Source organism: Malaya genurostris, chromosome 1 (assembly GCF_030247185.1).
Source record: "Malaya genurostris strain Urasoe2022 chromosome 1, Malgen_1.1, whole genome shotgun sequence".
Taxonomy (NCBI): domain Eukaryota; kingdom Metazoa; phylum Arthropoda; class Insecta; order Diptera; family Culicidae; genus Malaya; species Malaya genurostris.
The window spans coordinates 3,870,807-3,897,172 of NC_080570.1; the positions used below are offsets into that span (position 1 = coordinate 3,870,807).

General features: G+C 39.5%; 1 protein-coding gene across 11 annotated transcripts in view; it reads left to right on the forward strand.

The window, feature by feature from the left end:
- Positions 1-26,366, forward strand: part of LOC131430090 (collagen alpha chain CG42342) — a 252,292-nt gene that overhangs the window by 163,077 nt on the left and 62,849 nt on the right. For 9 of the 11 annotated variants that reach the window (XM_058594798.1, XM_058594781.1, XM_058594752.1 and 6 more), the window contains 3 exons: positions 13,979-14,158; positions 14,229-14,334; positions 14,413-14,501. In XM_058594798.1, the coding sequence (XP_058450781.1) occupies positions 13,979-14,158; positions 14,229-14,334; positions 14,413-14,501 (375 nt within the window). Of the gene's footprint in view, positions 1-4,101; positions 4,156-13,978; positions 14,159-14,228; positions 14,335-14,412; positions 14,502-26,366 lie in introns of all 11 variants that reach the window. The other 2 variants (XM_058594813.1, XM_058594833.1) reach the window with 1 other exon arrangement.

The following is a 26,366-nucleotide window of genomic DNA, read 5'->3' on the forward strand; positions in this document are numbered from 1 at the left end:
AAATTATAAGTTTGTCGGATCGGTTTACGATGGTATAAGTACGTTTATCAGTGAAAGGATTCATTTTGCGAATTGATTTTCGGTAAAATAAAGAATTTTTAGAATGAGCGTAAGTACTATCGAGAAAATGACCCGTTCGGGAAAATGTACCATCTGATGAATCGTCTTTCAATGTGTCGTGACCTTCCGTGAATTGACCCAAACGGCTTTCGACGAAATCACCAATTTGGCGTTGAGAATTACGATGGCAGACTACCAATTTGGTGAAGTGTCGATAGAGGTGTTAGCAGTTTTTGAAGCAGTTTTAGAGCAAATTTTGAAACAATTTTTGGAGCAGTTTTTGAGCAGTTTCCAAGCAATTCTATAAGCAGTTTTTGAATCAGTTTTTGAGCAATCTCTTGAACAGTTTTTAGAGCACCTTTTTAGGCAGTATTTAGAACAGTTTTCGAGTAATTTTCCAAGCTTTTTTCGAGAAATTTTTAAACATCTTTAAAGCAAATGTTGAAACAGTTTTAGAGTAGACTTGAAAGCAGTTTTTGGAGCAAAATCCGAACATTTTTTAGGCAATTTTGAATTAGTTTCCAAGAATTTTTTCAAGATGTTTTTAGAGCAGTTTTTTTGCCGTTTTCAAGCAGTTCGAGCATCTTGTTAAGTAGTATCTAGATCAGCTTTTAGAGCAGTTTTCAAGTAATTTCCAGAGCATTTTTAAGAGCAGTTTTCGAGTAGTTTTTAAATCTGTTTTTGAAGCAGATTTGGAGTAATTTTCGGGCACTAGAGCAATTTTTAGGCAATTTTGAATTAGTTTTCGAGCAATTTTTTAAGCTGTTATTAGAGTAGTTTTCAAGTAGTGTTTGGAGCAGTTTTCAAGCAATTCCTAAAGCAGCTTTAGAAGCAGGTTTCGAGCAATATGTTTCTTAAGCAGTATTTAGACTAATTTTTAGAGCAGTTTTTGAATAATTTTAAAAGCATTTTTAACAACAGTTTTCGAGCAGTTTTTAAACAGTTTTTAGAGCAGATATTAAAGCAGTTTTCGAGTAGATTGATTGCAGTTTTTGGAGAAATTTTTTTGGGCAATTGTGGATGCGTTTTTAATTAGTTCACAATTTATTAAGTAGTTTTCGAGTAGATTTTGAAGCAGTCTTTTTTTGCAGTTTCAAAGCAATTCTAAAATCAATTTTTGAAGCAACTTTCGAGCAATTTCTTAGGCAGTTTTTAGATAATTTTTTGGAGCAGTTTTTAAACAGTTTTTAGAGCAGATATTAATGCAGTTTCGAGTAGTTTTTGGATCAATTTTAAGAAATTTCGGATTCGTTTTTAATTGGTTCGCAATTTTTCGAGTAGATTTTGGAGCAGTTTTAAAGCAATTCTAAAAGCAAGTTTCGCAGTTTTCGAGTAATTCCTTGACCGGTTTTTAGAGTATTGTTGAGAGTAGTTTTCGAACAGTTCTTGAATTGTTTTCAAACTAGATTTAAAAGCAGTTTTTAGAGCACCTTTTTTAATTAGTATTTAGATCAGTTTTAGATCAGTTTCTTGAGCAGTTTTCAAGTAATTTTCAAAGCATTTCAAAGAGCAGTTTTCAAGCAGTTATAAACAGTTTTTAGAGCAGATATTGAAGCAATTTTTAAAGCAGTTATAGAGCAGTTCTTGGAACAATTTCTGAGCAATTTTGAGGCAATTTTCGATTAGTTTTCAATTAATCCGCAATCCGCAATATCGCATTTTTAAAGAAATTTTTAGAGCAATTTTTGGAGTAGTTTTCGAGCAATTTTTGAATTGTCTTCAGAGCAGTTTTTGAGCAGTTTTTATAGCAGTTTATGAAGCAGTTTTTCAATCAGAATATTTTGAAGTAGTCTTCGAGCAATTTTTAAGCAGTTTCAAGCAGTTTTAGGGCATCTCTTTAATAGTATATAGAGCCCTACTCTAAAAGGTTTAGAGTAATTTTCAAAAAATTTTTAAGATCAGTTTTTGAGCAGATATTGAAGCAGTTTTCGAGTAATTTTTAAAACAATTTTTGAAGCAGTTATTGGGCTGTTTTAGAGCATATTTTAACACAATTTTTAAATGGTTTTCAAAGCAGATTTTAAGCACTTTTTAAGCAGTTTATGAAGTAGTTTTTTATCGGGAATTTTTGAGCAGAGTTTCAGCAATTTTTGAGCAGTTTTAGGGCATCTTTTTAAATTTTAACACGTTGACTGCCACGACCATTTTCATACAACCAGAATATACGAGTTATCTCGTAGGTTGGCAGTCAACGTGTTAAGCATTTTTAGGAGCAGTTTTAAACAGTTTTAAAGTAATTTTTGAAGCAGGTTTTGGGTAGTTTTAGAGGAGTTTTTGGAGCTATTTTTAGGCAATGTTGGATAAGTTTTCGATTAGTTCGCAATTTTTTAAGCCGTTTTTAGAGTAATTTTCGAGTAGATTTTGGAGCAGTTTTTTTTGCAGTTTTAATGCAATTCTGAAATAGTTTTTGAAACAGTTTGCGAACAATTTCTTGAGCAGTTTTAAAAGTATTTTTGGGAGCAGTTTTCAAGCAATTTGTTAATTGTTTTCAGAGCAGATTTTAGTGCAGTTCTCGAAAAGTTTATGAAGCAGATTTTGGAGCAGTCTTCGAGCAATTTTTAAACAGTTTTTAGAGTCGTTTAAAGTGGAGTAGTTTTCAATAAAATATTATAACAGTTTCCGGAGCAGTGTTTTTTAGCAGTTTCTAATCAGTTTAGTAGCTGAACCCAGGCTAAGTCAGTGTTTCCAGTTCATTCCCGTTATTTGTCTGAAATCAAGAATAGGTTTTTTGATAATTCTATTTTTTTCCACTACTGTCTTTTGAAATAAAGTTTGATCGATTGAGTCGTTTTTAACGCTTCAATTTTTTTACTATTTTCTTGAAGATTCGAATTTTTAATCGGTTAATCTTTTTTTGACATTTCGGGTTTTTTTTTTTGGAGCTTCATTTAAAACGTTGGCATCTATAGCACTTTTGATGGTTGGTTGATGTTTTTAGAAATTCATAAGAAGTATTTCAAAGTTGTTCCAAGATAAATCAGAACTTTTGACGGGAAGTCGTCACCAACAACGTAATCAACGTAACTTCGTTCTGAGACTGACAAGTATTTCAAGCACCCTGAACTGCGATAGAAACTGTCGCCTGGAATAGGACATGAAGACAATATTCTGCATATTTCATTCTTAAAATTCAATTCTTTTAAAGTTTTCAACCGTTTTCTGGGCCACTCTGTGGCACATTGTTTTCTCCATGACGGTTCACCGTTTCGAACAAGCACTCGCCATTCTCGCAGCCCTCGAACTGCTTCGCCTTAAGTGGTGATCAATTTGGCCGGCAATAAGTTTGAGCACCGTCAAAGTATGGATCGTGTACAGCTTTGGTCTTCTGCTCTGCGACTGTCGAAGTTCCCATCCCAATGATGATACTAAACGCCAAGACGGACAAACAGAACCAACAGATAATGCGGGTCAAGATATGCAACAATTTGTTTTACCAACCGACGACCGACCGTCCGGTTCCGGAAGGTGGAATGAAACGACGGAACGACGGGAAATGGGAGGATAGCAAGAAAACATATTGAGATATTTGCGGATTTTAATAAAGAGGAAAATGGAATCCTTGAAGCAAACGACCAACGATGGTTGGCTCGAGTCGGTCGGTCGAAGATGGTCCCCTGTTTCCTGCAATAAAAGGAAAGTAAAATACTGAAACACAATATTCATGTTTTATTGGTTTGCATTTAATTAAAAGTAATATTTTACCGGCATTTTTCCCTACAACCGAATCTGCATCGGTTTGTTGGAATTTCGAAGGTTAATGCAGTACTAGACTTTTAGTATCGAATTTCATCATCGATTTGCGTTCCAATTTGCCAATTACTGGGGACAAGGGTCCAATCTTTGACAGTTATTGCGGATCATTTTGGGGACGCCTTTTAAATTCCAATTTGTTTTATGTTCACTTGTTTAACCCTTTATCATTTTACGCTTCCGTCTACCACCACCACCGTCCCGATCCCGAATGTGCTGCACCACCCCGCCAACTATTGCACCATTCCTCGCCACTTTCGACACGTGCACCTCCTTAATCCGACCCCGTAGGATCTGCAAGCAGCTGGTCACAATGTGTCAGCTGCCAACATCATCCAGCTGAAGGTAAGCAAGCAAGCAAAGCAAGCCTCTAATTTCGATAAAACATACAAACCACTGCAACCAAATCTCCATTTTCCATGGCCTGCCAAGTTCTCGCTATCCCTTCCGTCAGCGTGTCAACCACGTGCAAAATCTGTCACTCAAACAGGGCCTTCTGCTCGTCCTCCGGTCATCTGTCGGTTTGTCGCATTCACATGTTCTTTTTTCCACCATCGTCATGGAAACAAAAACAACATTTTGCTGAATTCCGTTGATGGCATGACACTAACCCCTTCTGTCCTGTTGAAAGTTTTATGATACGCTAGGTTATGTGGCTGCTGCTGCTGCTGCTACTTTGGTGCATATCCTGAGTGGCTCTCCGGTGTAATTTAACTCGAGGAAGCTTGAACACTCAACCCCAGAAACGGGAGCAAAGGACCGCCACTTCAACTTTTTATTACTATCCCCTTCGTACGAGGGGTAATTTATGTGCAGATTTTTTTCTTCCTCTGTCTGCACTCGGTCATCCACTGTGTCATGTGGAAGTTTTACTTCCCAGGGTTCCTTTTTTCCATCTTCTTGCACTTAGCCCTAGTATGTAGTAGTATTACAACTGTTCTCTTCCCCCGGAGAGAGGGTTTCCAGCAGATTTTCCAGTACCTCACGACGCTCCACATCGAACAACGGTGTGGCCGTGAGGATGCATGTACGTACATTCGTAGTCACTTCATCATCTCGCTTGTTCTACGGTTCTCCTAAACCACCGCCGTTGGCCACAGGTGAAATAAAAAAATGACTTCGGGGACTTGAATGAGTGCCTTGGTGATCAGGTGAATTAAGTTAGAACAACTAACAGCTAGCTATGGCAGATTATTTGTTTTTGGTTGAATGCGAAAAGTCTGATTGTTATGGAACTAATTCCAATGAACATGTGAAACGTGACAGAATTATTTTGTAGAATAAATGTGATTTACTTACATGATTACCTGGAAAGAAGTGACTCAAATGATTTGAATGTGGACATGACATGACGAGACTTATTTGACTAATAAAGTGACGTGCTTGATGTGATTGACGTGACTTGTCGCGTATTGTCGTGATTTGTCGTGACTTATCGCGACTTTTCGTGACTTATCGTGACTGATGTGAATTACGTCACAAAACATGACAGACACCACAGACATGCATGTATTGAGTGTCATGGCTTACATGACTAACATGTGATCGACACTGACCGACGACTGACTGACTGACTGACTTGACTCTGACTTGACTTGGACTGGACTCTGACTGGACTCTGACTTGCCTCAAACTTGGTTCTTAATTTACACTGACTTGACTCTGACTTGACCCCGACTTTACTTTGACTTGCCTGTGATTTGACACTGACTTGACTCTGACTTGATTCTTACTGGACTTTGACTCGACTTGACTTCGTTGCGATTCTGATTCGACTTTGACTTGAGTGACTTGACTAAAAATCACTCAGAATTGACCATGACTTAACTCTGACTTGACTCTGATTTGACTCCGACTTGACTCTGATTTGGTTCTGGCTTGACTCTGATTTGACTCAAATTCACTTAAATTTTACTCAGACTTGGCTCTGACTTGACTCTGACTTGACTCTGACTTGACTCTGACTTGACTCTGACTTGACTCTGACTTGACTCTGACTTGACTCTGACTTGACTCTGACTTGACTCTGACTTGACTCTGACTTGACTCTGACTTGACTCTGACTTGACTCTGACTTGACTCTGACTTGACTCTGACTTGACTCTGACTTGACTCTGACTTGACTCTGACTTGACTCTGACTTGACTCTGACTTGACTCTGACTTGACTCTGACTTGACTCTGAATTGAATCTGACTTGAATCTGACTTGACTCTGATTTAACTCTGACTTGACTCTGACTTTACTCTGACTTGAATCTGACTTGACTCTGACTTGACTCTGACTTGACTCTGACTTGACTCTGACTTGACTCTGACTTGACTCTGACTTGACTCTGACTTGACTCTGACTTGACTCTGACTTGACTCTGAATTGAATCTGACTTGAATCTGACTTGACTCTGATTTAACTCTGACTTGACTCTGACTTTACTCTGACTTGACTCTGACTTGACTCTGACTTGACTCTGACTTGACTCTGACTTGACTCTGACTTGACTCTGACTTGACTCTGACTTGACTCTGACTTGACTCTGACTTGACTCTGACTTGACTCTGACTTGACTCTGACTTGACTCTGACTTGACTCTGACTTGACTCTGACTTGACTCTGACTTGACTCTGACTTGACTCTGACTTGACTCTGACTTGACTCTGACTTGACTCTGACTTGACTCTGACTTGACTCTGACTTGACTCTGACTTGACTCTGACTTGACTCTGACTTGACTCTGACTTGACTCTGACTTGACTCTGACTTGACTCTGACTTGACTCTGACTTGACTCTGACTTGACTCTGACTTGACTCTGACTTGACTCTGACTTGACTCTGACTTGACTCTGACTTGACTCTGACTTGACTCTGACTTGACTCTGACTTGACTCTGACTTGACTCTGACTTGACTCTGACTTGACTCTGACTTGACTCTGACTTGACTCTGACTTGACTCTGACTTGACTCTGACTTGACTCTGACTTGACTCTGACTTGACTCTGACTTGACTCTGACTTGACTCTGACTTGACTCTGACTTGACTCTGACTTGACTCTGACTTGACTCTGACTTGACTCTGACTTGACTCTGACTTGACTCTGACTTGACTCTGACTTGACTCTGACTTGACTCTGACTTGACTCTGACTTGACTCTGACTTGACTCTGACTTGACTCTGACTTGACTCTGACTTGACTCTGACTTGACTCTGACTTGACTCTGACTTGACTCTGACTTTACTCTGACTTGACTCTGACTTGACTCTGACTTGACTCTGACTTGACTCTGACTTGACTCTGACTTGACTCTGACTTGACTCTGACTTGACTCTGACTTGACTCTGACTTGACTCTGACTTGACTCTGACTTGACTCTGACTTGACTCTGACTTGACTCTGACTTGACTCTGACTTGACTCTGACTTGACTCTGACTTGACTCTGACTTGACTCTGACTTGACTCTGACTTGACTCTGACTTGACTCTGACTTGACTCTGACTTGACTCTGACTTAACTCTGAGTTGTCTCTGAGTTGTCTCTGAGTTGACTCTGACTTGACTCTGATTTGACTCAAATTCACTTAAATTTTACTCAGACTTGACTCTGACTTGGTTCTGGCTTGACTCTGATTTGACTCAAATTCACTTAAATTTTACTCAGACTTGGCTCTGACTTGACTCCGACTTGACTCTGACTTGACTCTGACTTGACTCTGACTTGACTCTGACTTGACTCTGACTTGACTCTGACTTGACTCTGACTTGACTCTGACTTGACTCTGACTTGACTCTGACTTGACTCTGACTTGACTCTGACTTGACTCTGACTTGACTCTGACTTGACTCTGACTTGACTCTGACTTGACTCTGACTTGACTCTGACTTGACTCTGACTTGACTCTGAATTGAATCTGACTTGAATCTGACTTGACTCTGATTTAACTCTGACTTGACTCTGACTTTACTCTGACTTGAATCTGACTTGAATCTGACTTGACTCTGACTTAACTCTGAGTTGACTCTGACTTGACTCTGACTTGACTCTGACTTGACTCTGACTTGACTCTGACTTGACTCTGACTTGACTCTGACTTGACACTGACTTGACTCTGACTTGACTCTGACTTGACTCTGACTTGACTCTGACTTGACTCTGACTTGACTCTGACTTGACTCTGACTTGACTCTGACTTGACTCTGACTTGACTCTGACTTGACTCTGACTTGACTCTGACTTGACTCTGACTTGACTCTGACTTGACTCTGACTTGACTCTGACTTGACTCTGACTTGACTCTGACTTGACTCTGACTTGACTCTGACTTGACTCTGACTTGACTCTGACTTGACTCTGACTTGACTCTGACTTGACTCTGACTTGACTCTGACTTGACTCTGACTTGACTCTGACTTGACTCTGACTTGACTCTGACTTGACTCTGACTTGACTCTGACTTGACTCTGACTTGACTCTGACTTGACTCTGACTTGACTCTGACTTGACTCTGACTTGACTCTGACTTGACTCTGACTTGACTCTGACTTGACTCTGACTTGACTCTGACTTGACTCTGACTTGACTCTGACTTGACTCTGACTTGACTCTGACTTGACTCTGACTTGACTCTGACTTGACTCTGACTTGACTCTGACTTGACTCTGACTTGACTCTGACTTGACTCTGACTTGACTCTGACTTGACTCTGACTTGACTCTGACTTGACTCTGACTTGACTCTGACTTGACTCTGACTTGACTCTGACTTGACTCTGACTTGACTCTGACTTGACTCTGACTTGACTCTGACTTTACTCTGACTTGACTCTGACTTGACTCTGACTTGACTCTGACTTGACTCTGACTTGACTCTGACTTGACTCTGACTTGACTCTGACTTGACTCTGACTTGACTCTGACTTGACTCTGACTTGACTCTGACTTGACTCTGACTTGACTCTGACTTGACTCTGACTTGACTCTGACTTGACTCTGACTTGACTCTGACTTGACTCTGACTTGACTCTGACTTGACTCTGACTTGACTCTGACTTGACTCTGACTTGACTCTGACTTGACTCTGACTTAACTCTGAGTTGTCTCTGAGTTGTCTCTGAGTTGACTCTGACTTGACTCTGATTTGACTCAAATTCACTTAAATTTTACTCAGACTTGACTCTGACTTGGTTCTGGCTTGACTCTGATTTGACTCAAATTCACTTAAATTTTACTCAGACTTGGCTCTGACTTGACTCTGACTTGACTCTGACTTGACTCTGACTTGACTCTGACTTGACTCTGACTTGACTCTGACTTGACTCTGACTTGACTCTGACTTGACTCTGACTTGACTCTGACTTGACTCTGACTTGACTCTGACTTGACTCTGACTTGACTCTGACTTGACTCTGACTTGACTCTGACTTGACTCTGACTTGACTCTGACTTGACTCTGACTTGACTCTGACTTGACTCTGACTTGACTCTGACTTGACTCTGACTTGACTCTGACTTGACTCTGACTTGACTCTGACTTGACTCTGACTTGACTCTGACTTGACTCTGACTTGACTCTGACTTGACTCTGACTTGACTCTGACTTGACTCTGACTTGACTCTGACTTGACTCTGACTTGACTCTGACTTGACTCTGACTTGACTCTGACTTGACTCTGACTTGACTCTGACTTGACTCTGACTTGACTCTGACTTGACTCTGACTTGACTCTGACTTGACTCTGACTTGACTCTGACTTGACTCTGACTTGACTCTGACTTGACTCTGACTTGACTCTGACTTGACTCTGACTTGACTCTGACTTGACTCTGACTTGACTCTGACTTGACTCTGACTTGACTCTGACTTGACTCTGACTTGACTCTGACTTGACTCTGACTTGACTCTGACTTTACTCTGACTTGACTCTGACTTGACTCTGACTTGACTCTGACTTGACTCTGACTTGACTCTGACTTGACTCTGACTTGACTCTGACTTGACTCTGACTTGACTCTGACTTGACTCTGACTTAACTCTGAGTTGTCTCTGAGTTGTCTCTGAGTTGACTCTGACTTGACTCTGATTTGACTCAAATTCACTTAAATTTTACTCAGACTTGACTCTGACTTGGTTCTGGCTTGACTCTGATTTGACTCAAATTCACTTAAATTTTACTCAGACTTGGCTCTGACTTGACTCTGACTTGACTCTGACTTGACTCTGACTTGACTCCGACTTGACTCTGACTTGACTCTGACTTGACTCTGACTTGACTCTGACTTGACTCTGACTTGACTCTGACTTGACTCTGACTTGACTCTGACTTGACTCTGACTTGACTCTGACTTGACTCTGACTTGACTCTGACTTGACTCTGACTTGACTCTGACTTGACTCTGACTTGACTCTGACTTGACTCTGACTTGACTCTGACTTGAATCTGACTTGACTCTGACTTAACTCTGAGTTGACTCTGACTTGACTCTGACTTGACTCTGACTTGACTCTGACTTGACTCTGACTTGACTCTGACTTGACTCTGACTTGACTCTGACTTGACTCTGACTTGACTTTGACTTGACTCTGACTTGACTCTGACTTGACTCTGACTTGACTCTGACTTGACTCTGACTTGACTCTTACTTGACTCTGACTTGACTCTGACTTGACTCTGACTTGACTCCGACTTGACTCTGACTTTACTCTAATTCGGCTTTGACTTAACTCTGACTCTGGCTTTAGCTCACGTGACTTGCAAGGCTATTATTATACGAAATTTGAATATTCAGAACCGAACATTTATATTGACAGAAAAGATTTTAGACATGATAATCGAATAGCCTTATTTTAATTTTTCAAGCTTTTTTGTATTAACAAAAAAAAAAACATAAAATGTTTGCATTGACGTGAATTATTTAACTGACATGACTGGCATAACTGACCAGACCTATGTTAATGACTTGACAGGCACTACCGGCATCTGCCAGTTTAGTCTGTAACGTCAAACTTAACTTGAGTAAAACGTTACAACCCTGACTGACTAAACTGGCTAGGCTGATTGGATTGACTTGACTGATAGATGTAAGACTTGAGTGACATGACTCGACTTACACGTGATTTACATTGTTAACGTGAGCTATTTGATTGATATTACTGACCTAACCTACGTTCATGAGTAACAACATGAATGATAAGACAGTCAAGTCTGTCATGTCATACTTAAAAGCCATGATTTGGCTGGTACATGATAACTCACGTGACTTACATGATCGACGTGAATTATTTGACTAACATGAACAACATAACCTACGTTAGTGACTTGCTTAACATTGAGTCTGTTTTTTTTTCACACTTTACTTGAGAGTCTCATAACAACTCTGACGGGGTAAACTGACTAGGTTGATTGGAGTGACTTGACTGACACGCGACTTACATTATCAACGTGAGCTATTTGACTGTATGACTGGTATAACTAACATGATTGATCTAACTTACGTTGGTGACGTGAGTAACAACTTGAATGACACGACTGAGAGATGTCAGTTAAGTCTGTCATGTCATACTTGACAAGTATGACTTAACTGGCACATGACAGCTCACGTGATCTACATGATCGACGTGAGCTATTTGACTAATATGAACAACATAACCTACGTTAGTGATGTGCTTAACATGTCCGGCATAAGGGCATAATTGACGTTAGTGGCCGACGTTAATTAAATCTGTTATTTCACACTTGAATTGAGAGTCTCGTAACAACTCTGATTGATTAAACTTACTATGTTGATTAGATGGACTTGACTGACACGTAAATCACATTATAAACGTGAGTATTTGACCGATTTAACTGGCATTACAAACATTACTGATCTAACTTACAGTGGTGACGTGAGTAACAACTCAAATAACACGACTGACAGACTGGCAGTCGAGTCTGTCAGACATTTAAGTTTGTCATGTCATACTAGACATGTATGACTTGACTGGCACGTGACAACTCACGTGACTTACATGATCGACGTGAGCTATTTAAATAACACAAACAACAGACCCTACGTGAGTGTCGGACATAATTGGCGTTAGCGACTGACATGACTTACGTGAATGACGTGCGAAATAATTTGACAAACTCGACTGGTCGACGTCAGTTAAGTCTGTTATTTCACACTTGACTTGAAAGTCTCGTAACAAGTCTGACTGGCTAACCTGACTAAGTTTATTAGACTGACTTGACTGATACGCGACTTACATTATTAACGTGAATATTTGACTGATTTTACTGGCATAACTAACATTACTGATCTAACTTACAGTGGTGACGTGAGTAACAACTTGAATGATACGACTGACAGACTGACAATCGATTTTGTCAGACAGTAAGTTTGTCATGTCATACTAGACATGTATGACTTGACTGGCACGTAACAAATCACGTGACTTACATGATCGACGTGAGTTGTTCAACTGACATGAACAACCTAACCTACGTTAGTGATGTGCTTAACATGTCGGACATAATTGGCATTAGCGACTGACATAACTCACGTGAATGACGTGAGAAATAATTTGACAAACTCGACTGGTCGACGTAAGTTAAGTCTGTTATTTCACACTTAACTTGAGAGTTTCGTAACAAGTCTGGCTAAGTTTATTAGACTGACTTGACTGATACGCGACTTACATTATTAACGTGAGTATTTGACTGATTTTACTGGCATAATTAACATTACTGATCTAACTTACGTTGGTGACGTGAGTAACAACTTGAATGATACGACTGACAGACTGACAATCGAGTTTGTCGAGTTTGTTTGTCAGTTTGCAATGTTATACTAGACAAGTGAGAAACAACCTAACAAACTCGACTGCCCGACATCAGTGAAGTCTGTCATGTCAGACCGAACGTAGCAAATCACGTGACTTACATGATTAACGTGAGTTATTTGACGAATATTAGCAACATGGCCTAGAGACAAAAAATTGTGAAATTTACAAAGGACGTAAATCCAGATACTACTTCAAGAATGACTTGAATATAAGACAAGTCTTTCACTCAAGCTTGTAAAATACATATTTCAAAACGTAAAAGTGTAACAAAAGGCATTATTTCTGTGTTAAATCAACTGTAAAAATGTGTGATTTTTGACGCTCGAATATGTCGGTCTCAGATTTTTCAAAACGTGTACGCTTTTGACGTGACATGACTTACGTTAGTGACTACCCGGACATGACAACACGCACGTGACTCAAGATTATTTTCACACGAAATTTTTTCCTTCGAAAGAAAAAAATATATTATCAAATCGATTTTACTGTGCATTCTGCGATTATAGTCAAAAAAGTATTATTTTTCCTAACTAGATAGCATCCAAAAACAAACAGAAAACATTGTTCGCATGACAAATTGTAGCATAGAAAAAAACCACAATCAATAACACCATCACGACACTTGGAATCACAGCACTAATCAGCACGTTGCGTCTATGCATGCATGTTTCAATCAACAATCGTGTCGTCGCGTCCAACTGCCTGGACGTGTGTTTACGTTTGGCTTTTGTGCGTGTATCTCCTAAGTGGGCTCCTTTCAGCTGTCACTTGCTAACACCGACGGAGAGTTGTTTGCACAAAACTCAAACCGAAACCGAAATCGAAACACTGCTGCAGGGAATAAACCGTGTCCGTAGTACCGATCCGTGTTAGACCGGCTTCGATTGGCTGTGATCTCAGCAGTCCAGGTGTTGTTGAGATCACAGTGGAAGACGCTGCACGGCCTGCTTCGTTGCAAATAAGATAGATGACTTTCGAGCCGTTGTCGTCGAGTAGACAAGTGAAGGAGCACAGCTCTACTTCATGACATCCTACGCCCTTTTGCATTGCAGACGAACATGCTCACACCGCATAACGGAAAATTACTAATTTGAAATGGCTGCAGCCGTGCGCACGGTCGACTTGAAGGGCAAACTCTGGTTGATGAATTGGTTGTTATTTAAATAGTCATTCATCTTGCTGCCTGGATGATGGCTGCCGGGCTTTGCTTCTGTGTTTTGGTTTCGGTTGGAGAGTAAACACCGTACGACACGAAAAACACTCACTTCACACAACGAAATCCTTGAATTAATTGGTGTTTTCGTGTGCTCTTTTGTGCCATTGCGGTTTTCTTTTTTTGCGCTTCTCTAGGGTGAACCGGGTGAGCCAGGTCCTCCAGGTCCCCCGGGACCGGTGGGGCCTTCCGGCCCGATAGGACTCGACGGACGGCCTGGTCCTCCGGGTGATCCCGGACCGAAAGGTGATCCGGGAACGGCAGGTGAAAAGGGTCCCGTAGGCAATCCGGGCACGGCAGGAGTGCCGGGTACGAAGGTAAAGGATTTTTTTATGGTTTTGCGGCCCCTGATGAAATTCTCAAATTTCTCAAATGTCTTCTGTTTAGGGTGATCGTGGCGACAAAGGAGATCGGGGTTTGACGACGCACTTCAAGGGCGATCAGTTCCCGGCGGGTATCATCGAAGGGCCACCCGGCCCTCCGGGACCGCCAGGTATGTTTTTTTTTTGTCTGGTTTAAGGCCAAACATTCTCATAACACATTTCTATGGTTTGTTTTCCGTCCTTTCAAGGTCCACCAGGTGACAAGGGTGACATTGGTCCGGAGGGTCCACCTGGGCCACAGGGCGAAAAAGGCCCCCGAGGTAAACGAGGCAAACGGGTAAGTATTTTTCATTTGGAGCAAAAGTGACGCGAAACAAATATTCAAAAGAGAAAGAAAAAAACCGGAAACACATACCGACTACGACCGAAAAATTGGACGACAAAACTAGCACGCTTCGGCATGGAATTGATTTACTTTTGAAGTTTAGTTTTTAATTAAAAACCAAATCGATTTGCATGACAAACATTTTTAATCTAAGTCATTGTTACTCAGCACGCATTCCGGTTTGGGAAAATGTTTGCTTCCTGCACACCGAATTTCGATTTGATTTGGGTGAAAATATTTGCATTTTCATTTTGGCATTTGGCCGATGCTCACAACTACGACTACGAAAACGGAGGCACGTCGGTCAAACACTGATTTGATTCTACTGTTCTAACTATACACGGGTATTACAACCTAGAGCAAAGCTTCGCTTTCGCAGATCAAAGACCGACCCTCAAACCCTCCTCCCGCTCCTGTGTTTGAGGATTTTTTTTTGCCAACTGCGCCTACTGCGATGGTGGATGTAAGCAAAATTGAAATCGGAAAAATTTAAATTGGATGTAAATAATAGAAACTGAATTGAATCAATGTTTCGAGTCAATCTCTGATCAATATAGCATGCCATGATTATTTGGTTACATCAGTCGGAGCGGATGACTATTTGCATGGTTGTCGCATGGCCATCTGTTCGGGGATAAATTGTAGCATTTTTTTGTTGGGTTTCTCATTGCAATGACCATTCTCAACTCGGTAGGTGAGGGTTGTAAATAATATGTGAAAGGACCATCAGTGATGTTTGTTTTTTGTCTGTTTGTTTGTTTATTTATTCTAGTTTAAGGTTGCATGTTGGTATTGTATGGTCTATCAAAATGAAGATTTATTGGACAGTTTCAGTGCTTGTTAGATCAAATGAAATCCAATAGATTTTTTCTTTGATATGTTATTTAATAAACATTTCTTTTCAGGTAGACATAGGGATAACCAGTCAAATATTTCGGCCAGGGTTAAACAGAGCCTATTCTAGCTTTAGTAAGGATGGTTAGTAGGGGGAGTTGTCTTGCTCTTTTATTCATGGTTCCGTCAATAATCTTAGATCATCCATCTTTTCATTGTCTAGTAAAGTTTACCAATTTTCGAAAATTTTCTGTCGAGATAAATTCAACTTCCTTCAATGAACTCGTGTTAACTAAGGAGTCCATCTTTACAGTACCTGACAGGAAACAATGCGATGGGGTTCAGACACATTTCTTTCGCCATCTCATCCTTGAAGAACGAGGGAAAGCCATTTGGAATATGTTATATTTACCATTGTTATGTATCTCGTGATCAGAAAGTAACTGTATGCATATTGCACTGTCAATTTTGTTCAGTCGCAGTTCTTGTAGCTTGTTACTGTTGAACTTGAAAGTAGGTTTGTTCATCTCGAAATTGTTCTATCGTTCATTACACTAACTCGTACATTGTTTCTAACGCCCAGTCCGTAAACTGATTCGTTCGTGTTGTATCTGTTGTGCGTTAGTATTTCAAACAGAGCTCAATTACTTTTCTCTCGTTCATCTGTCTACAGTCAGTAACCGCCGTTCTTAGCCTTATTCTTGCTCTCCACCTTTGACTGGTGGAACGGATGTTAATTTTAGCACTGAATGGGTACACCCTATTCTGATCTTGATGCCAACCAAAAACAGTCAACCATTCCTCTGAAAGAAGGTCTGGTACTTTTTTCTAGCTTCTCAGATATGAAACTTGTGTACTTCTCTCAATCAACATTTCGTGTGAAGTCACATCAGATGATTGACTCCGATGGATCACTACCTTCAATGTGGTATCCAATCCCAGTGGAACCGAACAAAGTGTTGAATCCAGTGGTCTTGATTTTTTTTTGTGGTGTTGAAGTCCATGTTCCGTGTTTAAAATCATCGAAATTCTTATCTGCTTAGAGCGAAGTGAGAGGGAAAGATCAGAGTGTGTTTGCTGAATGGCAAAGAAATCAATTCGATAAGTGCGTGCAGTACCGAATGTTATTGAAGGTGTGAAGTCTCTCAACATGTGAAATAAAAAAACGCCCCCCGCCTAACGTACACAGTGTATATGTACGGTAGCATAAATAAATGAGTTTCCATCTCTAAATTTCCGAACCGGTAGCGCACAAATATGTACTTAAGTTTCTAAAAACAAAATTCTCCGCTAAATTGGAAGTAAATTGAATATGGTTTAGTGGTGATATCTAATGGTCAACATTTTCATATTGAATCCATTCAATCAGAAATAAGCTTAGTTGCTGAACACATTTTTTCGATAAAAAGTGGATCTTCTTCCAACAAGCGCCCATTCAAAGTATAGACCAAACGATGATTCATGGTTAAATTATAGACAAAACTGAACAAGTTTGACAGTGGCACAAGACACGTGATCTGTCAAAAAAGGTGTTCACCCTTTATATGGTGTTAAAAAATCGACTTTAGAAACAAAAATTTACATTTGGTGCTTGATATTTTATTTTAAACTCTAGTCTCATTTCAATTCGACAATTTTCAAAACCTCAGAGTCGCTCATTACATTTGAAAGTCGCTTCACCCGTTATGTTCGGCTTAAACGCATTGATTAAAGTTCCTTAGAAATGCTAGAAATCGTGGGAAATGGCTCATAATTTAAATGCGTTTTGCTGATAAATTTTAGATAAGAAGCAAAAATTTAAGCAAAAATCTCAGTAGATTTGCGATTGCTGAGTCCAGTCCGATTTGTTTTATTTATTCATACAGCAATTTCATTAGAAAACGGTATACTTCTTAATATTAGACCGTATTTTTGTCATTTTGTCGTTTCATGTTGAAGTGATTTATTTTTTACGATTTTTTTTACTTTTTGGGAAACTAAATTTTTCTTATAAAATTCAATTTTGTAATCTGTAAATGAAAATGTAATAATTGATTTTCTTGTAAACGAAAATGTAACGAAATTTGATTTTCGAATCGATTCCAAAAGAAAAATTCAAAAGTTAATGCCACTAGTCGCTCTAAAAGGTAATTTTTAATTTTTTGATTTGAAAATTTAAAAGATGATCAGTATCTAACAGGGAAAACAGATTGGAAAACTGGCATGCGAATATAATTGTGAAATGAAAAGACGGCTCTACGTCTAAAACTCTAGACTAAAACACAAATCGTTGAAAATTTGATTTGATAAAATTTTCACATTTGTAGGTAGAAGTCGCTGCTGCTGAAGTTTAATATTTTACATAGCATATAAAAAAAGATACACTTTTGTTTGTTTACGAGCTATAATTTTTTGATTATAATAAATTTTATTTTGAACGACCATGCGCTTCCATCAATTGTCCCGGGTTGGCGATTCAATGCATAGGGCATTGGTCTTACTAACCAGTGTTCGAGCAACCCACCTGGAAGGACTCGTAGTGTCAGTAGAATCGTAGAACCAGCCATGCACTGGTTCTGTACACTCTCAATCAGCTGCGAAGTCTATTTTTACCTATTTCAATAATTAAATCTATTATTTGATACATAATGTAAAAAAAAGTTTGAACCTTTAGAGGAAAATTTAAAAGCATATAACACTCTGTAGCAAAGAATCATGGAAACCGTAAAATATTTATACGAACAGCGTTTTCGATCATCAAGTTCCAATTCTATTATAAATACAAATTTTCCTAGAAAAGTATAAATTGGACCGTGGGGACGGGTATAGCGTGATGGGTAAGTCGATGCCCTCTCACGCAGCCCACCTGGGTTCGATTCCCAACTCCGCACATAGGGTCAGAGAATTTTTCTGGCCCGAAGAGGCGAATGACCTTAAGGTTAAAACCTCTATAATCAAAACAAAAAAAAAAAAAAAAATAAATTGGACCCATCATGTCAAAAAATTTCCTAGATCGGAACTTCAAAGGCTGACTGTAAAATTCTAAAAAAAAATTATTTTACTAAACAAAAGGTTCTCCTGACATTGATCAAATATGGATTAATTATCCATCGAATGATACGATGGCTGAGAGGAGAAGCCATTTTGCATTCGGCAGCCAAAATACGTTTTCACTGCAGGCTTTCTTCATGAACAGATTTTCAACAGGAATAGAAATGCTAAAAATAGGAATATTCAGTATATATACTAGTTACTAAAAGTCAGGGTAAAATCTGCTCCGTAGGTAAGCGTGTTCTTGCCTGCCGGTAGTCGTCGGTAGTCCATTTGTCATCACAAATGTCACGGTTCCGGAATTACAGGTTGATAGGGGCAAAAAATAAAAAAATATGTTCACTAACTCTGAGATGGATTAATCGATTTTCACAAACTTACATTCAAATTAAAAGTATTAAAATTTCATACTAAATTCCTGAATTTTAAATTAATATAACTTCCAGTTTCGAAATAACAGGCTGATCTATGCAAAAATTTGGCAAAATTTCTCTGGTAGATCTTGTTAGCAAATGTCAAAATAATCTCACTTCAGTTATACTGGTCCTTAGTCTCCAGTTCCGGAAGTTCCGAAAATAGTAGTCGAATATTTTCATACGGAGCTCTTTCCAATTTTATCAGAAATGGCTGAACCGATATTCATAAACTTAGATTAGAATTAAAAATATGATAGTCATTTGCAAAAATTTAAACTTTAATTTTACCCAGTTCCGAATTTTGGTTCCGGAATTACACTTTCAAACCGCCGTGTTATTGTTTTTATTCAAGATTAAATGAAAAGTTTTTTTAAGAGTCTCCTATCGATATTTATGTAAATATGAGTAATATGAGAGGTTTTTTTAATATGTTTTGTCGGGAATACGACTTACTTTACTGTGGGGTGCCTTTTTAAAATTTACCGTCTGAAAGAGTGATAAGTTTTTGATCGTGAATATCTCTTGTTGTATCTAACGTATCGACATAATTTTTGCTACATGCCACAGAAAATATGATCATCAATTTATGATAATATTTTCAGTTGTATGATATAATCAGAAATAATTAAAAATAAAAGTTTTCTGAAATGTTTGGTACCAACGAGTATCAAAGAAGAAAACTCATGACGCCTTACTCGTACCTGGCTCGGTATAAAAGGTTAACACTTGAGATTATACATGATTAACAATTGCTATATTTCGTTCATTCTAGCCTGCGCAGTTGACTGAGCAGGAAGAAAAGCAAGTGCAAGTTCCGGTTGGTTCGGATCCAGAGCTCAGTTCCAGTATCAAGAATTTAGTTCAGTATTGAATCAATTGTGGGACGTTCGCAGAGCTAATTTGTCTTCAAAGAAGAGTAATTGTGTCATCTTGCTGCTGGTCGTTTGCATTGGAGCAAAATACCACGAAAAGTGGACAACGATGGGGAACATTAGTGGCTGCAAATGTAATCTAAAGTACTATGAAGATCGTTTCTTTACTGCCAGTTTAGTGCAAATCTAGACAAAAATATCCTTTTATTATGCGCATTTATGTATTTTTTGCAGTTCAAAATTCACACCAAACAAGTTCGAATAAAGTCAGTATTTAACTGCTTCGCGTTCGAGAAAAATGCTCCGAACAGTGTTTAATATCGTAGAGATTTCCACAATTTGGTCCTTCTGTATGCCAGAAATGAGTCCCGCACAGCGTTTTGATAGTTTCTTTCACTGAAATATGCAAATCCTGTATGTTGAAATTTTGTTCACTTTCATTTATTCCGCGTTTTTTTTTTGTGGTAGGAAATATACGTCGCCAATAAGTCTATTGTAGTATACATGACCCGTTACAATTCTGGATGCAAAGCCGTAAAATTTGCGAAATTCACACAATCTAATACGAACGATCAAGAGTTCTATTCGTATTCACGTCCTCCAGTTATGTCTGTGACATTACTCACCCGCTTTTTCCTGTAAAGCATAGAATTTTCTTGAAAACATATCTCAAAATTCGAAAAAAAAAACGGATTAGTGGCCTCAAAGTTATGACTTTTTGTTAAAGTTAGTTCTTCTGAAGATTAGAGAACACTATTCTTTGGATGAGCTACTACCAGGAAAAGGCAGAAAACCCGGTTCTTTCAACCCGAAACTGGACCAGAAAGTGGCATCTCTAATCATGAAGATCAAATCAATGTCAATACGTGATTTGGCCAAAAAAGCAGGACGAGTGTCGGAATGATTCAGCGTATCAAGAGGCGAAATCGCCTGAAGACCTACAAGAAGTAGAAAATCTCGAAACAAAGTGTAGAACAGAAGAAGCGAGCAGAAACAAGGGCCTGTAAATTATATTCGCGTCTTTTGCAGTGTCCGGATGCATGCGTTTTGATGGACGATGAGACTTATGTAAGGGAAGACTCAAAAACCTTTCCAGGTCCACAATACTTCACTCTCGTCGTTGGAGAGGATGTGAGCGATGCGGACAGGTCGTTTCAAGTGAAGAAATTCGCTCGAAAGGTACTGGTATGGCAAGCAATGTGTTCCTGTGGTTTGAAGTCAACCATTTTTTACACTACCGGAACTATAAATGCAGAATTCTATCGATGCGAGTGTCTCCAGAAGAGATTGCTGCCTTTAAATAAGAAGCATAGTACACCTCCTTTGTTTTGGTCGGATTTAGCGTCGGCTCACTATGCCAAAACCACTCTCAATTGGCTTGAGGAAAAGGGTATAAATTTCGTTGAGAAAAATATCAATCCAAAAAATTGCCCTCAGCTTCGACCCATCGAACGTTACTGGGCAATCGTGGAGAGGGTGCTCAAGAAGACAGGTAAGACAGCTGGGAACATGCAGGAGTTCAAAAAAATTGGGGCTGAAGCGTAAAAAAAATGCGATGCAACACTTGTCCGGAACTTGATGAAGAGCGTTCAATCAAAAGTTCAAAAAAGTTTGAATAAAATATTGTTTTTTATCACAATTTGAATAAAACAATTGTGGATAGCTTATTTTCGAGACACTTCTTATAGCTTTTCGAAATTTCGTTCGAAAGATGAATACTAGGCGTACTACAAACTCAAGTTTTGAGGGTAGATGTCGAAAATGCGAAGCAAGCTGTCCTCTCATTGTGACTTGACATTCAACGACTTCACAAACTGATATCTAGAAGAGAATAACTCGATAGACGATTCCGTCTCTCGATTCCAGCGAACGAGTCACATTTCAGATTAATTATCGATCGAATGATACGATCACCGATAGGAGGAGCCATTTTGCATTCGGCAGCCAAAATACGTTTTCACTGTAGGTTTTTTCATTAACAGAATTAGAAATGCTAAAAGTAGTAATATTCAGTCCACAATATCTGAGTCCTTCAGCAGATTCTTTCTCGGATGGAACATTAGCAAATCTTTTGGTTTTTGGTTGTCTCAGAAAGCGGTCGAGATTTCATGTCAGAATTGAGGCAGCACCACTTCCATTTTACATTGTCGTACATGGAACAACTTTTAACTCTTACGAGAGGATACTAGTTACTGAAAATCACGGCGAAATCTGCTTCAAGGAGGCAAACGTGCTCTTGCCGGTAGTCGTCGGTAGTCCATTTGTCATCACAAATGTCACAATAGCCCCTCGACTTTTTGATCACCAGAAAACTAACATGCCCTTGCTGATGACGGTACATGACTGTGTGCTGATGGGGGTAGATTTTGTGATAAAATTTATTGCACATTTCCGGAACTGCAAACACTTCCCTAATGGATCCGTGGAGTCGTGGTGCAGCCAGTATTTCAACCGGTGTGTTGATAGCCGAAGGCAACAGCTCCCGGGAATCATGGGAAAGCTGTTTTGGATGGGTGGGGGAGGAGGCGGTATTTGGAGAAATCCAACCAAACCTGGAACCGCGGAAACCGCAACTCATCCTGTCTGTGGCCACAAAGCTCGAAGACCTTCCCGGGACTGTCCCCCAGGGTTGCACGCAGTGGTGCTCTAACCACAACGGAAGGAGATGGGCATAAATTATGTTGCATTTTATCCATTTATCACTACCGGGAATCACCGAAACGGGACTTTACTCGAAGGGGAACGGGCAATCGATGGGCGTGCAGCGAGAACAGGAATGATGAGGAGCACTCTGGAGATTTACTGCTCGCATAATGTCGTAGTCGATTGTTCGATTCAGCGGAACATTTTTCGATGCATGCCACGCTCGTAAAAACATGCTGCACTTTGGCGACGAATGAATAATGTCCCTTCATTATTTCCCGGTTGTTTCCAGAGTGTTTGCGAAACGACATCGAGGCCGGTTTTGTGTTTGAGCTGCACAGAAAGTCATTTCGCGAGCATTTTCCGGTAGATGAAATTGTTTCAAAAAATCCTTCACGAAATTAAAGAACCGAATAAGAATCAAATTTTATCAAGGTTATTGATTCATTAAACTCTCCATCGTAACAAGCCAGTTTTTGTGTGATTCTTCAGACTACTTAAAAAAAATCACACACAGTGCATTCGCACAAAACCGCTTGCTGCGTTTTTGACTGCTGGCGAGGACTGGCTTACGGCTGCCGTGCCAGCCAATTTCGTCCGCGCAACTGCGAAGGGGGCTCATAAATAATTTAGACGTTATTCATTTTGATGGTTTAGCATATTATGTTTACATGTTTGCATATTTATTTCAACCTTATTTTGTTTCGCTGTTGATTTTCCTCTCGATCGGTTACGCGTGTGAGCCGTTTGCGAGTGTTGTTTGCTGCGAGCTGCGACTGGTTCCCATCCATTTGCGCGCTCCGCTGTTTGCTTTTGAGTGGGTGTGGGTATGTGTGTGTGTGTGCTTCAGTAGGATGAACGGGACACGGAAAATTTGCACGCCGCTTTTCGCAATTTGGTCTACTGCGGGAACAGCTCTCCGGTTTGAATCTGTTTGATTGGATAAACCCGAGAGGAGGCATCCACCACCCAGCATATGTCGATACAATGTTTTAGCACATAATCCTTTTGCGGATTGGATATTATGAAGTCATTCAACCGATAGTTTGCACGGCTAAAATTGAAGTGGCGTATCTGACATATTTGTGCATTTGTTTAGTTCGGATAAAATGTTTGGGTTTTTAGCAGATTGCAAATGAACATATATTATGCAAACAATTTTCGCAAATTGATTTAGTCTAATCACAGGTTTTGATCAAGTGAATCAAAAAGTTCCATGAAAAACAGACAACAACCAACTAACCAACCTCCCGAATGGCAAATCAAACATTTCTCTCATCAGGATGGGCGTTCCACATCCGAAATCGAATATCAATCGAACTGCAAGCACCACAAGCCACATTTCACTTGACACCAAGCACCATTGAAGCGCCCCGCGGCCTGGTTGTGTCTGATAATTTAAACTTTAATTATAGTCGGTTTCGGATGACCGGTGCAAATGTTAGATAATGGCCCCAAACATTTCCGGCCTCTCCCAACCATCCTCATCTTGATTGTATTTCAATCGAATCAACTGATGACTGCCCGCCCGGTAGAGAATATTACAATGGACTGACGGAATTTTCCAAGGCCACAATTCATCAGTGCAAAAATTCCATTCCAATCTAAGCGCAGAGTAATAGAATTAGTGACGCCGAGTGGTCGCTGGTGAATTTCGAACGTGTTTAATCCGATCAGAGTTCGATTGAAGCTAAACGAGGTCTGTGACGGGGATGTGTTTGGTGACAAAAAAGGCAGAATTAGAATAGTTGTATTGGGGTTTCCAAAAAAATACCCAAAAATAACTTCATTTAGGTTCTCTCAATCGACTTCATAAGACTTCAAATTCTGCGTGAAAAGCTCTTTGTAATTGTATTACCATCAAACATTCACTTTTGCTGGTCTGAAATGAAATCGGGGTATCGTTTCCCAACCAGACACGCTTCAACCGAACCCATGCCCAACAAAGTTGCTTCATACGAGATAAACATTTTCGACAAATAGCGATCCGTATGCTTCTTCGCCCTGCTCAGGAATTTTTTTTTTTGTTATATGGGCTGCGCTAAGCAGACTTTTCAAGCTCATAGAACGGTATAGCGGTTTGACTGCTTGTTAACATAATCGGATTGTATTGAAGCGGTCATGAGTTCCATTTCAGCCAAGTTTATTCCTGGCTTTGCGTAAGTGCAGAGTAGGGTTAGTGCAGAGTAGGATTAGTAACGATAAGTGTAAAAAATATCAGTATGAAAAACCTTGTTTAAAACACCTAGTGGTGTAATGATGCCTTTCTCATGTAACTCATGTTTTCGAAAATATTACTTAGGTATTCTTCAAAAAACTTTTTTCTTAATCATGAACAAGAACAGAATTGTTTTCTGGACATAAAATAGCATAATGAACTAGAACTAGATGAATTTTTCAGTTTCAGTTTATCGCGCTAAATGGCGGTTTGAAATTTCAAACACACTTCACCCTATCACTCTGGAACCAGAAGTCTGATCCAGACAAAAATCAATAACCATCTATGGGACTGTGAAACCTTTCCTTTAAGTCTAAGTTTAGGGGAAATCGACTCAGTCGTCTCTGAAAAAAATGAAGTGAGTTCGATTTTTGAGTTCTTGACCACCATTTCCGGTACTTCCGGAACCGCTATAACTGAAATCAGTTCGTTTAGCCAGCAACTAGTACAAACTATAAATTGAAGTAGTTTTAAGCTATTAAGGTCTAAGGCCAGTCTGTTTTAGAGGGCTATTTTCATGCTTCAAATCTGATTTTCTCAGAAACGGCGACGAATATAAAAAAAACCCAAAAATTAGTTTAGATTATTCTGTGAAAATTTCAGAATGATTCATTGACTTTAGCGGTCGAGAAAGTCTTTTTTCTGAAGGACAAATTTTATAGCAGAAAACGGCAACTTTCAACCTGTTCATTGAATATCTCGCCTTCAAAGGCATGCATCAAAAATCTATACATTGTCTAGATAATTTAATTTAGATGCGATTAGTGCATCAAAACAACAAAATTTCTTTTTTTTGTTGTCGCGATAAAAATGAAGTGAATGTTATTTTTGTGAAGGTAAGTCGATTTCTATACACGTGCTATTTTTTCTGCTCCAGTTTCCTGGCAACGTTACGAAAAATGAGAGAGAAATAAAATCGGCTCAACAAGGCTGCCAAACAAGTGGTAGCTTTATTGGATGGAGACACATTTTATGCTTATATATGTCAATCCCACTGGACCGATTGATGTAGTTTTTGGACATATGCGAGAGAGCATGGAGAGAAATCAAATGCGCAGAGCGCCGCATACGTGGTTGATTCAAAACTTATACGCGAACTACTGGCCTCAGCCCTTAAGAAGTCGTATTTGGAAGAAATTCTATAGGGTCTTCTCTGAAAAAATCCAGCGCACTTTTTTATTTTTTTTTTTGTATATTTCACCCCGTTACTCCGGAACCCGAATTCAGATGCGGATGAAAGCCAATAGTAAGCCATGGGACTTTATAGCCTCGCCATTTCAATCTAAATTGACGAAAATCGGTTAAGCGAAAAATCTGAAAAAATCGAGTGCAGTTTTTTCAATTTTTTGCACGTTTTACCCTGTTACTCTCGAAACGGAACATCGGTCTGGATAAAATTCAATGACAGGTTTTCATTTGAATCTAAGTTTGAGAAAATCTAGTGCTTATTTTTTGTTACACACAGACACACATACATACATACATACACGCACACACACTATTAAACTCGAAATCCCAAAGTGTATGAGATTCGGTCCTCGGTTTAAGGAACAATGGTATAAGTGACGTAAGCGACAAAACGCGTTGTTTCCTTCCTGCTCAATTTTCTCGGAGATGGCAAAACCGATTTCAACAAGCTTAGGCTCGTTTGGAAGCCACCATTGGGCCATTTTTCAAGTTCGAAGAACAAATGGCTGTCACTTCTGGTTTCGGAGATACAATGGCATAAACGACGTAAGCGACAAAACGCGTTGTTTTTTTATTGCTCAATTTCATCAGATATAGCCGAGCCAATTTCAACCTA